General features: G+C 38.7%; 1 protein-coding gene across 10 annotated transcripts in view; it reads left to right on the forward strand.

Moving 5' to 3' along the window:
- The window catches only part of LRRC1 (leucine rich repeat containing 1), a 102,980-nt gene extending 89,123 nt beyond the window's left edge, over window positions 1-13,857 (forward strand). For 2 of the 10 annotated variants that reach the window (XM_068937387.1, XM_068937389.1), the window contains 3 exons: window positions 388-465; window positions 2,204-2,283; window positions 13,228-13,361. In XM_068937387.1, the coding sequence (XP_068793488.1) occupies window positions 388-465; window positions 2,204-2,281 (156 nt within the window). In that variant the 3' untranslated portion in view covers window positions 2,282-2,283; window positions 13,228-13,361. Of the gene's footprint in view, window positions 1-387; window positions 466-2,187; window positions 2,284-3,387; window positions 4,604-12,604 lie in introns of those variants that run through there. The other 8 variants (XM_068937390.1, XM_068937380.1, XM_068937382.1 and 5 more) reach the window with 8 other exon arrangements.
- Window positions 13,858-15,449: the final 1,592 nt, after the last annotated feature.

Genomic DNA, 15,449 nt, shown 5'->3' on the forward strand with positions numbered 1-15,449 from the left:
TCCATTTTCCACCTGTATTCAAGGTCACTCCTTGCATGCAATCCACATGCCTCTCCTGTCCTGTTGCTCATTCCCAGGAGCTAACTTGACTTGAGAGAAGTATTTCTCACATCTTCTCCCTTAATTATCCTTTAAATAAAACCTTATTTCCCAGTCTGTTCCCCATGGCACAGTGTAAACAAGTAATGGCTTTTGCTCTTTGTTGTGTATGTCAGTCAGCCATGGAACCTTTTTTCCTGGTAATCTGCTAAGATGTTTAGTTTTTATTTTAATAGAGGCAGCAGAACAACAAGTTTTGAAACTTAATTACTTCCCATTTGCTTTTTGTGTCTGAGAACAATAGAAGAAACTGGGTTAGGTCTGCAACTTGTTTTTTTATGTTACCAGGGGATCTTGATTGCTCGGCTCCCGAAAGATGGCCCAGCAGACTTGGCTGGAGTACAAACAGGCGACAGAGTGGTGGAGGTAGGCAGTTTGTTTGTTAATGTAAAGTCTGTTTCCTTGTTAAAATCTTTGATCCAAATTTGGGGAAACTGAGATCTAGATTTAGGCTTAGCTATTTAGGTACTTCCCAAACCACATTATTTTAAAAAAAAAAAATTACAGTGACGTTGAATCTTTGTTTTCCTTTTTATTAGATTATGGTTTTTTGATCTTTGTTTAAAGTGCTTTACAGAATATTCTTTGCTTTAATAGCTAGTTTATAAATGAAAATAATGGTCTTACTAAGAAGTTCTGCAAGCAAAAACTCAGTTGTATTTGGTCCAGGAAGCTTGCTTTTGAAATTGCACTAGATTTACTAGACAAGTTCATTGCAGCTGTTTCAAAGAAATATAAACTACCTCAGCTTGTTTCTCCAAGACAATTTTTGGTTGGGAAGGAACAGCTCAAAGTAAATCCACTTGGATGGAGGCTTACAGTGACGAGGAGTAAATGTGTCTCTTGCGCTATTCTACTTCAAGCCTAGTATTTTCTAGCACAATCGTTTCTGGTGAATCTGATGGTTCCCAAGAGGTTCTCTGCAGTTGTGGAGATCACGTATGTTTTTGTGACACTATGAAGTACTCTTTGATTGATTTTTCACCTACTGGGAAAGGTAAAATAGGAGGAGAGCCTCTACGTGCATTTCAGGATGAAACTGGTCAATAATTTTTTCCAGCTCTTGTTCTCTTAAGCTGTCGTTATTCTTTCTAGAATTAATAGCATTTACTCTGGCATACTTCTTGTCGTAGGATAGAACAAGGATTATTGTCTGTCTATTAAACTGCCCATGATAAGGATACAATGTATATCAGATAAAGCCAAATTCACCACAAATTAACCGCTTATTTTTTAAAACTATGCTATAGACTTATTAAGAGAGGATTAAGTTTCTATATTCACATATGCAAGTTTAAAATTTTTGAAGGGGTAATTGCTCATTACATTCTATAGGATTTTACCTTTTTTCTTTTAATAAAGGACTATCCTTACCTTTTTTATTTTAACAAATGTAAGGGAGATGTTAAATATTTCGTATCACCAGATTTTCAGCAAAAAAAGAAAAAAATCAAAATTTTTAGTTGTTGTACGCCTAAATTCTGAGCAGACTTTCTGGTGAAAAATCAACCAATTTGTTCCTGTGCCTTCATGAAACTGTAACTCATTCCTGTTTCAAGGGCTATTTGAGACATACTAGCTGCTGAGGTCTGTTAATTTAATGAAGAAATTTCAGTACTGTTCAGTCATGCCGTTATTACCAACAAATAGTTATATTTTCTCTTTCTCCCACAAGATGGCAGAATCATTCATCTATTTAAAGAATGTAGAAAAAAACATCTGCTTTGTGTATGTCTGGGAGATGAGAAGGAATTAATGCACTCAGGTGGGCTTTAGGAGTCTTGATGTTTTTATCATAGGACTAATCTGTGTGCAAATAACCACTATTTTCCCTTAATATTATGTGTTACGAGTTCTTATTCCTGAGCTAAGCATTTCAACAGTTCAAATGTACAATACATTCAACAAAAATGGGGAACAGCAAGAAGAATTGCTGTTTGTTTGCTTTCGTCCTCATTCAACCTTATACAGCAATGGGGCTAGACATTCATTAAACTCACCTCAGAGGGAGGGAATTGCTCTTTTTTTAGACAGTGTTTGGAATTAAAAAAAAAAAAAAAAAGCATTTCTGCTCCTTTATTTTTAAAGGGGTCCCTCGTTTCAGAGCCAAACGTGCTTGATGCTGGTCCTGCTGAAGCTTCATCTAAAAGCAGCCCCTTCCAGGCAGCAAACCATGCTGTAACAGTAAGTAAGATGGCCAAAGCAAGTAGCGAGTCATGCTTAGCTAAATACTTGGTGTTGTCTCTCGTTAATGCTAGTAAAGTTCGTAATGATTGGCACAAGACCTGCACGTGACTGAGTGAAAAGGAGAACATCCACCAAAGAGCAGTGACCCCACTGCACGTTTACTGGTAGTTGTTACTGCAGTCAGGACTTGGTGGTGCCCAGAGGAGCCCAGCTGCTGGTGAAGCACCAGTGTAAGGCATCAGAGCTTTTGAAGCACTCTAAGGACAGCGTTCATTTCTTCCAACTTCAGTGTGTACTCTGTTGTCTGGATTCCCTCTCCAATTCATGGATGGAGCGGCATCTCCAGGGTGCCTCTCTTTGGATGGGGGGGTTGAACTGCTGTCTGGGAGTGATCATTTTTATCTTTTGACTTGGGAGGGAACTTGCATGACAAGCTAAAACTGCACATCAATGTTTCAGGTAACTGATGTTAGACAAGGTGAAGCCTACCACAGATATTGTGAATGGCAGTGGCTGAGCTTGCAGAGTATTTATTTTTTAAATTCTGATCCAGCTGTATGTACTTCTGTAAAAATAAGCTCTACCTCAGTCATGGCTATCTGCCTGCACACCTGCAATTCTGGCTCTACTCAGAAGATACAATAGGGTCAAGGTATCTAAAGAATTATGGTGACACAAAGTGTCATAAAGTGTCTTGCTTGTACTAACTAAGCCTGAGGTACCAGGCAGCAAAAACTGTTTCTCTTATGGCAATGCCATAGGAACGCTTTGTTTGATTGCTGTTTTTCCACCTTTTTTATTATTTTTTGTTTTCCATGAATCACCACTCACAACCCAACTAGTGACAAAAAATGAAGGTTCAGTACATTAGTTCATATGTTATATAAAAGACTTTATTCATAAGACCACATTCAGTTTTTATTAACCATCAGAAATTTTAAAAATAATATAATTTGTGAGTTAACTGAAAAAAAGCAAATAGACCATATAAGACTGGTTTCCCATGAAGTTGTACCCCATGTAGGTTGCAGTTTAAGAAGAGTTGAGTTAAGCTACAGCTTTTTTTCAAGTGAAGGACTAATAATTTTTTTCTCTGTCCAGTTGCTTATTTGCATGAAACTTAAAGGAGAAATTTGAGGCCTCTGGTCCCCAACACCATGTTGTGAACCATTTTGACGAGCTTTATTTTCCAGCTGAAAACGCTTCCTTAGCCTACATCTTTTGCAGAAATATCTGACTTCTGATGTTTTCTGCCAAGAAGAGAAAATGACCATTTTCTATGCTGTGTGCTTCTTGGAGAATAATGCAGCTGCCTCCCTCCAAAGCTCTGCAGCTGTAAGAAGAGGAAGAGGCAAATAAGACCAAGCTCATTAGCTTAGAGCAAGAGGCACAGAAGGGCAGCATTCATCAGTCTTCAGGATTATGGTCTTTTCAGGAATATTAGTCTTCTGTTGACCCAGGAACTGGTCAGTACCACATCTTTTCTTGCTCTGGCTTTACTCTGCAGTTCCTCAGCAATAGTCTTAGTAGTCTGGAATACTACTACTGCGCTGGGCTCTCATGGAGAACATGCTTTGAGCATTCAGATTAGCAGATGGCCGGTAGGTCCTTGTTGCAGGACAGAATCTTCTCCTTTGCTGAAAATCTAACTAGGCTTCAAGAGAAGGAGGGTGCATCGGCCTGACGGGAGTGTTGGGAAGAGCAGGAGGAAAGCATGGTGTTAAAGAGCCTTCAGGCTACTCTTCTTCCTGCACAAGCTGAACTGAGTGCTGGACAAGCTGCAGCGGTGCCCGTCTTCCTTCTCCCTCTTCCATATCATGACTGCTTCCAGCCCTCCAACTGGGACTCTGTCTTCATCTATTTTATTGAATTTTAATAAACATCCTATTTGAACATACTATCTGCGATAATATTTCTGTCTCTTACTTGCCAGTCATAGCCCTCTAGCCACCCATTGCCATCAATCCTACTCTCTCCAAATGTGATGTTACAAAGGATGATGTCACTGCCTTATTCAGTTAGTTCCTCTCTGTTCTTCACAAGCCTGATTGCTCTAAATTCTTTTGAAAGGCTCATTTGAAATGTTATTTAGTCCAACTAAATGAAAATCCAAATCCTTTGTGCCAGCCTTAAGATTTCATGACAGTTTGAATGATCAGCAATTAGCTGGACAAACAATGAAAAGTTCTTTCACTCTGAGTCATTATTTTACAAAGGAAAAATTAGAACTGCCCTTGGTTTTAATTATGGTTAAGCATTTTATTGAAATGTAAAGGACCCAAAACTTTAATTACAATTATATATTAATTACCATATTTTATAGGCTTGTGTCAGTTATATTAGTCACATCTCAAAAATATGGAACCTATTTACTTCATTTAATTTATATTATTTCGGTGTATATAATCTGAAAATTCTTTTTTCAAAATAAAATTATTTAAATTTACACTTAATCTTTAGATTTTAAAAAGATAGTCTTAAAAATAGGGGTATTTACACAAAGACGTGCATCAAAATATAAGGCACTAGAACAAAAAATCATATAGCTATTTACATGCAACTTTATGTGTAAAGTATTTTATGTCTAACTGAAGAGAAAAGAAAGAGAAAAATTCTGTGATACAGACAACTGAATGTTGCACATAGTGCCTTGTGCTGATTTTAACAGAAGGAATGTTTCTCTATATTAACTTCGATTTTGGAGTCTATTTCCAGTTCTCATTTTTCCTGTTGTTCTGCCCTCTCTTCCTTATTTCCTGCTGCTCTTCTCAAATGTAGAACCAACTGGCACAATCCTTCTCCATGAAAAGTATTTTCTGTCAAGCTCTGACTCCTCCACCAGTATCTGCTGATCAGCATCTCTAGTTTGGATTCCTCATGGACTCCATCCAGTATTGAATGGAGAGTGTCAGCATGTTTCAGCGTCTCATATCGCTTCATGAAATACATCATCACATCTTCTCTGATCCATTTTTGGGCCTATAGACACTATAACGAAATTAGACACTTTGTAATTCATATTAAATCTCTTAAATACTTTAATATAGCAGTTCACCGTAATTCTTACTGTCATATTATTTCCTCTAATTTTATGTCTTTGTCCGGTGAATTTCCTCAGTCAGATGTTTTCATATAGTACACCAGATATACAATCACTTTTCATTGATGACTCTTTTCAGTTTAAGCTTCCTTGAAAATCCTAGATATAGCTGATATCTGTATAACAGAGATGCGCAGTAATGACAAATCTGAAGAATTTCTTCAAGCTGCAAAGCAAATGCTTTGGTTGTCGTGTTAAAAATACAGACCTATCAAATGTTCCTGAATATGGTGAAAAAACAGAAATACTTCAGCATAATAGGACCTATAATGCAAGTCAGAGTTAATGCAGTGAAATGTTTCAGTGTCTGCAGAATATTAATAAGCATATACTGTGCTCCCAGAATAAATGGCAGCCACCTTTCTGCCCACATGGTTTAGATGCAAGTCATAAGAAGCCTTACATAGATGAGAATCAAAGCAGATCTATCAATCATTTTCGTTTCTAATTGATATAGGCTTTTCAGGAAATAGTCCTGATGCACTTATACAAGTTAAGAATCTTCTGCAATGTAAGTTTCAAAACCTTTCTCTCTTAATCTGAGGAGTTTTGTTCTAGCCATATCAGAAAACTTTAATCATACAGTTTAAGCACGATCAATCTTCTTGTCTTCTTTCTTTGGTCATTGTCTTATCCCTTTCAATTATGAAAGCAAGAGTAACAGAATACTCAGCTCAGAGAAGCATCATAAGAGAAGACAATTGAAGTGGGATACAGAGTGTCTGTGTCATCTTCAGAGACAGATTTCTTCCTAAACTTGTTTCAAACAATAAAAATGTTGCTTACAGGCAGTACTCTGACTTATTCACCTAATGTTGAATAAGTCAGATGTAATAGGATGTAATATTTTCACAGTCTTCAGGTTTTGTATGGAAAATTGCGTTAGCTCTTCCTCAAAATATTTTCATAACTCCTAATTTTGTCAGATAAAAATTTTTTTTTAATCTTATTTTAGTAAGGCGATTTTAGAAGTCAGGGTCTGATTGTTCATTGCCTTGCATCTTGTGGTGCAGGCTTTTACATTCCTGCAAAGTAGTCCAGGTGGAGCCTTGTTGGCTTAGGTAAACCTGTACTGGTAGTGTAAACTTTAGGAGATGTTACGTATGGTGCCAAAATAATCCTGAGATATGTAATTAGAGTAAAACTCTAATTATCTGCTGTCTAAGCGAATAAGCTTTTGGTAGGAGGAATGAGCCTCCCTCTACTTGCCACGTGATCTCCCTCTCAATTTCTTCTGCCGTTGAGATTCCACTTTTATATAAGTAATTGAATATGCTAAATAGCATAAGCAGTATCGTTTTTTTTAATCATTAATTGATCTTTTCAAGATGCCATATTTACGTATCTCAATATCAGAGAAAAAAATCTACAAAGTAAGTATAGTGGACAACATAAGCAAAAATACAGATAAGAGATAAGCAGACTCAAGCAGGGCACCAAGAGTCATGTGGTAGGACTAGATAGTGCAGCTAACGGAGGCAGCAAACAGAGGCCATGTTTTGCACAGCAGTTCGCGCAGAAGGGCCCCAGAAGGCAAGAAGGCATCTTCATTTCTTGTAGTAGTGTGCTTCCGCAGGTATGGTCATGACACGCCGCAGAGCACGTTCCCCAGTGGCTGTTGGAGTTGCTGCATTAGCTATGTCTGAAGCTTCAACCCAGACAGACCCTCTTGACAGCAGATGCAGGTGTCAGGCTGCAGGGAGTGCCTGGGGCCTCTCCCCGAGGCCTGGGCTGGCAGTCAGCGCCCCTGCGCGAGGTGTGCTGTGGTTGATCAGCCAGATAAAAGAGTTACAGGAGGAAGTCAGGAGGCTGCGTAGCATCCGAGAAGATGAGCAGGAGGTTGACAGGGTATTCTCGGAGACCGTGCAGCTCCAGGAGTCCCCACCGCTCACTGCAGCGGAGCTGCCGGAGGGCTCTGTGTCATGTGAAATGGTACATCCTAACACTGTTGAAGAAGGCTGGAAACTCGTCACTTCTCGAAGGGAGAAAGGCTCTTGCTCCTCCTCAAGACTTACCCTTGAAGAACAAGTTTAGCGCCCTCCAAGCTGAGGAGGAGCTGGGCATGGCTCCAAGGGAGGCAACTGGCCTGGCAGACCCTGTGCCGTGCAGGAACACCCGGAAGAAGCGGCAAGTGATTGTTGTGGGTGACTCCCTGCTGCAGGGGACAGAGGTAGCAGATGCCAATTTTGTCTAAACAGAGCAAAAGTGTAGTGATTAGCCTCTTTTCTGCTGTTCTTATTGGATGTATTTTAGCATCTTTTAAAACTGTTTTTTAAAAATGCAGCTATGTGTAACGTTTCTTAGGAATGACCAAATGCCCTCTTTCACTCAGGCCAAGGAAAGAAATTTGATTTAGACAGTTCCTCTTATAAATATAGTCTATCAGATGCAACCTTTTGCATCCAGCAAAGACATGTTCTTATTGTTTAGCGAGAAGTCTGAATTTCCTTCTCTTAAAGTCTAAAACATCATTGCCATCTCTGATGGTGCTTAAAAGAAAAATTTAGGTGTGAAATGGTGAAGTAATTCATGAGATTTATGCAAACCTCTACAAATGCTCTCAACTAGGTAGATTTTTTTTCCTGTTTTCACTACCTAAAGTATACAAATAATAGCCTGACTGTGCATTGGTGTCAGTGCAGATCAGTTACTATTTAGATACCTGGAGTCAAACTAGGCACATTTCCTTACTAGAGCTGTTTCCTAGCTGGGAGATATTTTCTTTAAAAAGTGATCTCTTTGAACGAGGGTTAAACGTATGTCTGTTTTTCTTCCAAATCCCTTTTGCCTGCCCTTGTTCTTTCAAATGTAGGCCCTTCGTGTGACCTATCACTTTGCAATTTGTAGTCCGTCTCCCCGAAGGCTGGCTGGGCCCTCTGCTTTCCTTTGACATATCACTGCTGATTAAGTCTTTTATGTGAGGCTTGTGTTTTGGCCGTGACCCTTGTTTTTATAGCTTTCTGGTTCTGCTAGGACTGGAGTATGGAAATCTGAAGGGGGAGGTCAGGGAAAGCAAGCTGATAAAAGAGAGCGAAGATGAGGGGCTTTATTCTCTTTTGTTTGTTAAAGATTATAAAATGACAATGAACTCTGATTTATGGACTGTTCTGCAACATTTTGGACAAACATTTAATTAGAAATGGAAAAGGAAAACGTACGTGTACAGTTGGAAGTTAAAAATTAAGCAGATGCTAACATGTTTGCAGGTCATTTCAATTACCATGTTTTAACAAGATATTCCTTTTCATTTGAAGCATCATATCTGGTTATGTGTTTGTTCCCATCCCATTTCAATCTGTGCCTCAGATTATTTAGCCTGGTTTGTTTTGCTTCCTATTGCAGCGGGCTAGGAGCGCACACACAGCCCTTGGCTGTGTTTCAGTTGAAGGACTCCAGCTTTCAATGGAGAGTGATAACTCCATAAAATGAGATGGTCTAAAATCATCTGATTTATAGCTACGCCCAGTTATAAAGAGAAATGAAATTGATTTCTCTTTACTGTTTGAAGTCTTAGTGTTTATGTTGATAAAACATAAGAAATAAGCAAACAGGGTAATAAAATAAATTCTGGTACTAAATACACTGGGTTTTGGTGCAGGACATGTCCTTTGTAAAGTTTACTTTTTAGGCATTGAAAATATATTTTGAAAAAAATATTTTGCAAATTTTGGTGGCTTTGTATTGACTGGGGCTTCAGGTGTTACTTTAGTAAAGAGTTCGTGATGATGGAGTGAGTAGGAGGACTTCGGAATTTCAACAGAGTATTTTAAACAAGTTTAGACACTGTTCAGTAAAACTAGTGGAGTAAAGCAATGGCATGAAGCAACACAGAGTCCTAGATAATCTGTCCTCCTACACTAAGGTCAACTTTTCTAAAAAGTTATTGGTAGAAGATATCCAGGACCTTTCTTAGGGGCACTATTCTAAAGCTCAACTAATGTGTTGGAAAGATTTTCCTTATTTCCATCCTAAGTGTCTCTTTCTTGCCCTGCCCATAATGGGCAGTGAGAATAGTTTGCTTCCTCTTTGCTGTGACCTTTTGTTATGTGAGCTGTGTATATTCAAATATGCATACTGAAAAAAGCTCCAAAAGCAATACTTACCTATTAAAAAGCTGTTGTCAATAAAGATAAACATAAAAATCAGAAAGCAAGGATAAAAGAGAGTCCTACTGGGATTCTGGGTAAAGAAGTGGTAGGTATGAGAAAAGGTTTGAAAAACAGGCAGAAGAATACAGTGCAAATTCCGAGTTGTTAAGGTTTCTTGTTTAGAAGAAAAAAAAAAAAAGGAACATGAAAGAAAGTTGGCAAAACCTAGATACTGATTTACTTGTAACGAAGGCCGATTTGAAGCCAGTGACGGAGAGTGCTGGATCGCTTATGGACAGTTTGGTGAATACGGAAAGGCTGCTGTGGTTAGAACTAGGATGTGTGCGTTTCTTACATCCCCCCCCCCGCCTCTTTTTTTTTTTTTAACAAGATAATCTATAACTTTCTACGCTAGAGTAGAGAAGTAGAGGCCTGAGTCTCCTTTCCCTGTAATAGATCTTGGACAAATGCAGACTGTTTCTTAACTGGGTTTGCTCTCAACTTGCAATTGCATAGGTAGCCCAATCCAAAACCAAGAGCTGTCACGTCGATAGCACCTATGACTCAGCCGTGAGGCAGCCAGGGCTCAAGGAGAGCGTGCTCCTCCAAATCCCGCCGAGGAGCCCGGCACAGCGTGCAGCAGTTGACAGAACTGCTCTCTGTGGGAAGAGGAAAAAGGGTTCGGGACAGCGACGGTGTGGGTTAGCCTGGGGCTTTAGGCAGGGAGATGTCAAGGAGATGTGCAGAGAGCAGAGGGGTGGGAGGAGAGGGCCGCACTTGGACTAGAAAAATCTGGCTTGTTACAGAAACTCAGCAGCGTGCCTCCACACAGCGTGAGTGGGAGAGCTTCGTCTGCTGGGAACAGTATGGAGGAGTTACAGCAGGTTAGAGCCGAGAGCATTGTCTCCTCTTGGGAGTGTAGATTTTCAGTTTTTGGAGCACTTTTGGGCTGGGAAGCTATTCATTCTGGGTTACAGAAGGTAGATTGTTCATATGGTGCTGGTCCCTCTTCATCTGCAGCAGCATGAAAGATCAGATAATGCGAATGAAAGACTTCGCCAGTGCTGCTTATTTCATAAAAGCAGTTGATGCAGTTACCATAGAAATGTTGTGCAAGGGCGAGCAGGAGGGCAGGCGCTCTGCGAGCGGAGACTAAAGCGGGCGGTGGTGGCGGGACGGCCCCCGCGGGGGCGAGCAGGGCGGCAGCCTCTGCGGGAGGTTCAGCAGCGGCTCACGCGGCAGGGCCGTGAGACCTGAGCTGCTCCTTCCCACCCGGGGCGTTGCAGACAGCGAGTGTCTGCAGGGAAATGAGGTACGTTTTCAGGGAAGTTGTGAAAGCTTAAGTGCAGCTTGCAGCGTGCTGAACAAACATAGGGAGAGATGCAAAAGGCTGCTCCTGTCCGAACTGAACAGGTTGTGGGGTTCATTCCTCTAGCGTCAGTATTTGTACAGTCTCAGATTTATGTTTCTTTGAGATGTAGATAATTAAAAAAAAGAAAAGACTCATTTTGTGTGATACCTGAAATGAATGGTGATCCCTGAAACGAGGAATATTTTAGAGTACCTAAAAAGATTTTAAAAGTTTCTAAAGGACCTTTGTGCATCAGCATAGTGTGTGCCCATGCATCTGTGTGGAGTAACCCACAAGAACTTCATGTTGTTAATTTGAATTTTTACGGTTATCCCTTACTGACAGCCAGATTTTTTTTCTTTAGGTTTCTTTATTAATTTAAGTAGATTGAATTCACTTTGTGATTGCGAGATCTTGTCCCATCGTAATATTTGAAAGGTAATATGTGAGAAGCTGGTTTCAGAAGTAATGAAATGTTTAAATAAAAGCTCTATTAGAAAATTAGATTTGATTCCTTGCAAGTGGGATTGCTGGGGAGTAGAAACCATGCTGGTAGAGAGTATTTCAATAACTGACAATCAAAGTGGCTAAAGGCCACTCTTCAAAAAGAAGAAGCAGCACCAGTGAGTCTTCCTTCAGAATTTCTAATGAAATGCACTTCTGGTCTTGGGGAAATGTGGGCATATCTGATCTCAAGTGGAGCAGTACACAACGAAAGATCTTCCTTGAGCTTTGCAGAGAGCTCAATGAAATGCGGAACTTGGTCTGGTTATTTTTGCAAGTAACTTCTGGTAGGGCAGAGACCTTAGGTCTAGCTTTTCAGGTGGTAGAATTTCAAAATGTGGCCCATTACAACCAGCGCTACCTACTGGGTGTGCATTTGCTGCATTACGAAGCATCCATCTGCTGGCTACAGTTTAAGAAAGGGGCTTCTTTTAGCAATAAACGGAGTTAAGAAGAAGATCTGACGTGTGAAGAGCATATAAATGTTGTCAGGCGTGCATGGCAGAAGCACATCTTCCCAGGAGTTATTAGCTTGGCTAGTACTTGCAACCAGTGTAGCTTATTTAAAGCTTCCAGTAATGTATCCTTATTAGTCTAAAGAAAAGAAAAAAATAAAGAAAAAAAAAGATATAATTGGGAGTTTGCTACTCCTGGGGACATAACTTAAAAAAAAAAACATTCCTAGTTTTAAAACAGTTTACAGTTATTGTGGGTGAGATTCAGCTCCAGACTGACATGCCGGTGTCTGAGTGGAGCGTGCCCACCTGAGAACTAGGGTTTAGGCTCCCATTACAGTCTGTGCAGTTTTAGCTAATTTTGTGTGGGCAGCCTGGCGAATACTTCAATGTAGAAGCCTGGTGGCTGGCTAGCGGAACAGCCATGAAACATCACTGCGCTTGGGTCACTTCCAAAATCAAATAACTTACAGCAAGGAAATAATAATATAAACAATTAATTTAAAATATAAATAATATAAAGTTGAAGAAGTACAACAGAATAACATTAACTCTGATACGTAAGAAATTCTACTTAAAATTTTCAGACTGCTAGGAAAATGGATTATTTGGTTACACATTATTATATGCCTGTTAAATGTATCAACTTACTATTTTATCTGTTATTGTTATGTCGTAAGCTTTGAGAATATTGGTAAAAGGTAGGACTTATGCATCAGAGTTAAATTTGTAATATACCATTGATTAATGCAAACCCTTACCCATGCATTATTTTACTATATGTCAAGAATCTGACATTCTGTTCTTTTATCATTTGCAGCTTGGTATTAATTTAAAAACACTACAACATAATTGTCGAAGAACACAAAATTCTTGACCAATAAATTGATAGCATTAATCAACTCCATGCAGGAATATTTATTAAACTAATGAATTGACACATTGATCTTTTTTCTTAATGTTTCCTTTAAAAATAGTTAGTCAATAACAAGGCTAACATATATCACTTTCAAAACCAAATAATTAATATGCTATCCTGAATGCCATTTGTACTTTCTTTGTTATGTGATGAAATTTCATGGTCCTTAATTAATTTTTGTTGCTTTAAAGTGCACGGATTTTTGTAAATAATGAAGTTAAATAAAAGCACTGGTGTAGTTTTCATATTTACTTGTCTTTATTTTTCTAAGCATCTTCTTTATATTCTTTTCCTAAGTAAGTTTTAAAGAAAATAGCTAATGAGAGAGAATGCAGTTTGTCTCAATTTTGCTTTAATTAGCAGTACAATTTCTGTGATAGAACAGTTCACCTGTCAGAAGGCTCTTCTGTGTTACATGCATTGCGTGTTTTTGCTCATAACCTCCTTTCTCTGTACCTTTAAAATATTTCTTTCATACACTTGACCTCACTCTCTTCTCTGCAATCTTCCACATCTCCCTGAAGATACCTCGAATAATCCTCACGCGTCCGTCAACGTCTGATGAAGATACCGACCAGTTGCCACCAGATCCAGAGGACTCTGAGCCTGAGGAAGCCGACAGCACAGAAGGCCATGCCTATTCGGACTGTCTGAACAACGCTTTTTACCCTCCCTAATAAAGTACATTTTTGGAAAGAGTGTGTTTTTTTTTCTCTGCTGTTCGATTACATTTAATGTAGTACTTGAACCACTATGCCTTATTTGTAGGTACAAACCATTACACAGAGGATGCAATTTGAAGGGGGGGTTGGTGGGGGAAACAGAACCCGTGTTCATATTTATTTGCCTTGAACTTTCCTTCGGCCGGAGCTTGTGCACTCGAAACAGAATGTTCTGAGCGAGGTTATGTGAATGTCACCACGTGTTTCTGTATCCACTCTTAAGTGCATTTTGCTGCAGCTAAATGCAGCGATGAAGGGAACAGATGGGTTTTTTTCAGAGAGTACTCTACCCATTTGGAAACACAATGAAAGCGGTTGTATAAGTTTTTGTTTGTTTGTTTTTTAAATCTTGTGTCCATGTTTTGTCAATACAGCTTACCCTTTGTTCTACCTGTGGGTTCCTTTGAATTGTTCCCTTTGGTGTTGTTTTCTATCAGAATAAAAATCCCTTTTCTGTCTTTTAAATCGTACTGGTATTTTTTTCACAGATAAATGTTATTTACATAGGAATTGTGTATCTCATTCTAATGTAATAAAGGACAAGTTTTGCAAGCATAGATCAATTTTGAATAGGACCTGTGAGTTGCATTTTATTAGATCCAAATGCAGAAGGCATCTTATGTAGCTGTGCACCTGAGAATGAACTCAGAAGCAACTTCTTGCACTTTAGTTATTGTCTGAGGCTCTTTTTACTTCTCCTCCTGACTTACATGAAACAGAACAGAACACCTTAACTTTGCCTTAGTGGGATATGTCAATATTTCATATATAAATATATATAGTAGCTAATCACTTTAAGAGCAAATGCTCTTCCACGTCTGTTCAAGCTGTTAGTTCTTTTCCCTGCTGTTCTGGTTTCTAACATATTTTAAGGTACATAAGAATAACCTTTTGGAATGTATTTTTATTTGGGGTTCTACAGTGCTGCCTTGATTCAGAGATAGAGTCTTGTCCTGCTAGGCTGGGAGATAATGACTTTTTTTTCATGTGCATTAAGTGTTTTGATTTTCTTTCTTTCGTGTATATCTTTCCCTGTAAATATAATATAACTTAATGACCTGGTAGATCCTCATCTTTTATTCAGATTCTGAATGATTTCTCAGATGATCATTCGTGTATGACTTGAATGAATGATGGTAGCGGCTTGTCAGGAATTCGGGAGTTCATGGGAGAGTATAGCTGTCACACAGTTAGAACAGTATCTCTTACAGATAAAAGGGAGATTTTGTTTTGGAGGAGAGAAAAAAAAAGGTTTTCAATAACACTTTATGATACCAAGATTTTTCTTAACTTTCCAACCGTGTCCACCACAGCTTTTTAATTTGCTTAATAGAACGTAATTTATCAGCAATAGGAGTATTAAACTAATTTTCATTTATTTTGCAAAATTAACATTATTTTAGAATCTTCTATTGCTGTAATAATGCTATATTATATGCGTAAACCTTCCAGTTTGAATTATCTTAGATGACATCAGTAAAAGAACTTATGTTAAAAAAAATATAGTTCCCGTCCCTTCTCCTCCTCTAAAATAAACAGTGTTTCTCCATCATGACATAATGTTTGATCAGTGCATATTGCAAAAATATCATCAAGCTTAACCCCTAAATGGTATGGCAATCCAGCTAGTAATGCATACAGTTTATTAATAATTAAATTATGTTTTACTCGAGTGCAGAAAAGTCATATATTCATTATACTGTTATAAACCAGTCACTGGTTGCAAAATAAGTGGTAGTTGAGACCTGAAGTGAAATAAAATAAAAATACTATTGAGAACTTCAGATTTTAATTCTTTTTCCATTCCATGTATATTTAGCGAGTTTTAGGTTCTTCTTTAGGTAATATATTGCTTTCCAAAATGCTTGAGAGGAACACAGGAGCTGTGTTAGTGTACCTTGCATGTGTCAGGTCATGTTTTAATAAGGCTTTTGAGTTTAATTGTTGTGCTTTTCGTGATTGTTTGGCAGTATGGCAAGCCTATATGCATGGATTTGGGGCTTTAGTTGTAGATCTTGGAAATC

Source organism: Struthio camelus, chromosome 3 (genome assembly GCF_040807025.1).
Source record: "Struthio camelus isolate bStrCam1 chromosome 3, bStrCam1.hap1, whole genome shotgun sequence".
NCBI classification, from domain to species: domain Eukaryota; kingdom Metazoa; phylum Chordata; class Aves; order Struthioniformes; family Struthionidae; genus Struthio; species Struthio camelus.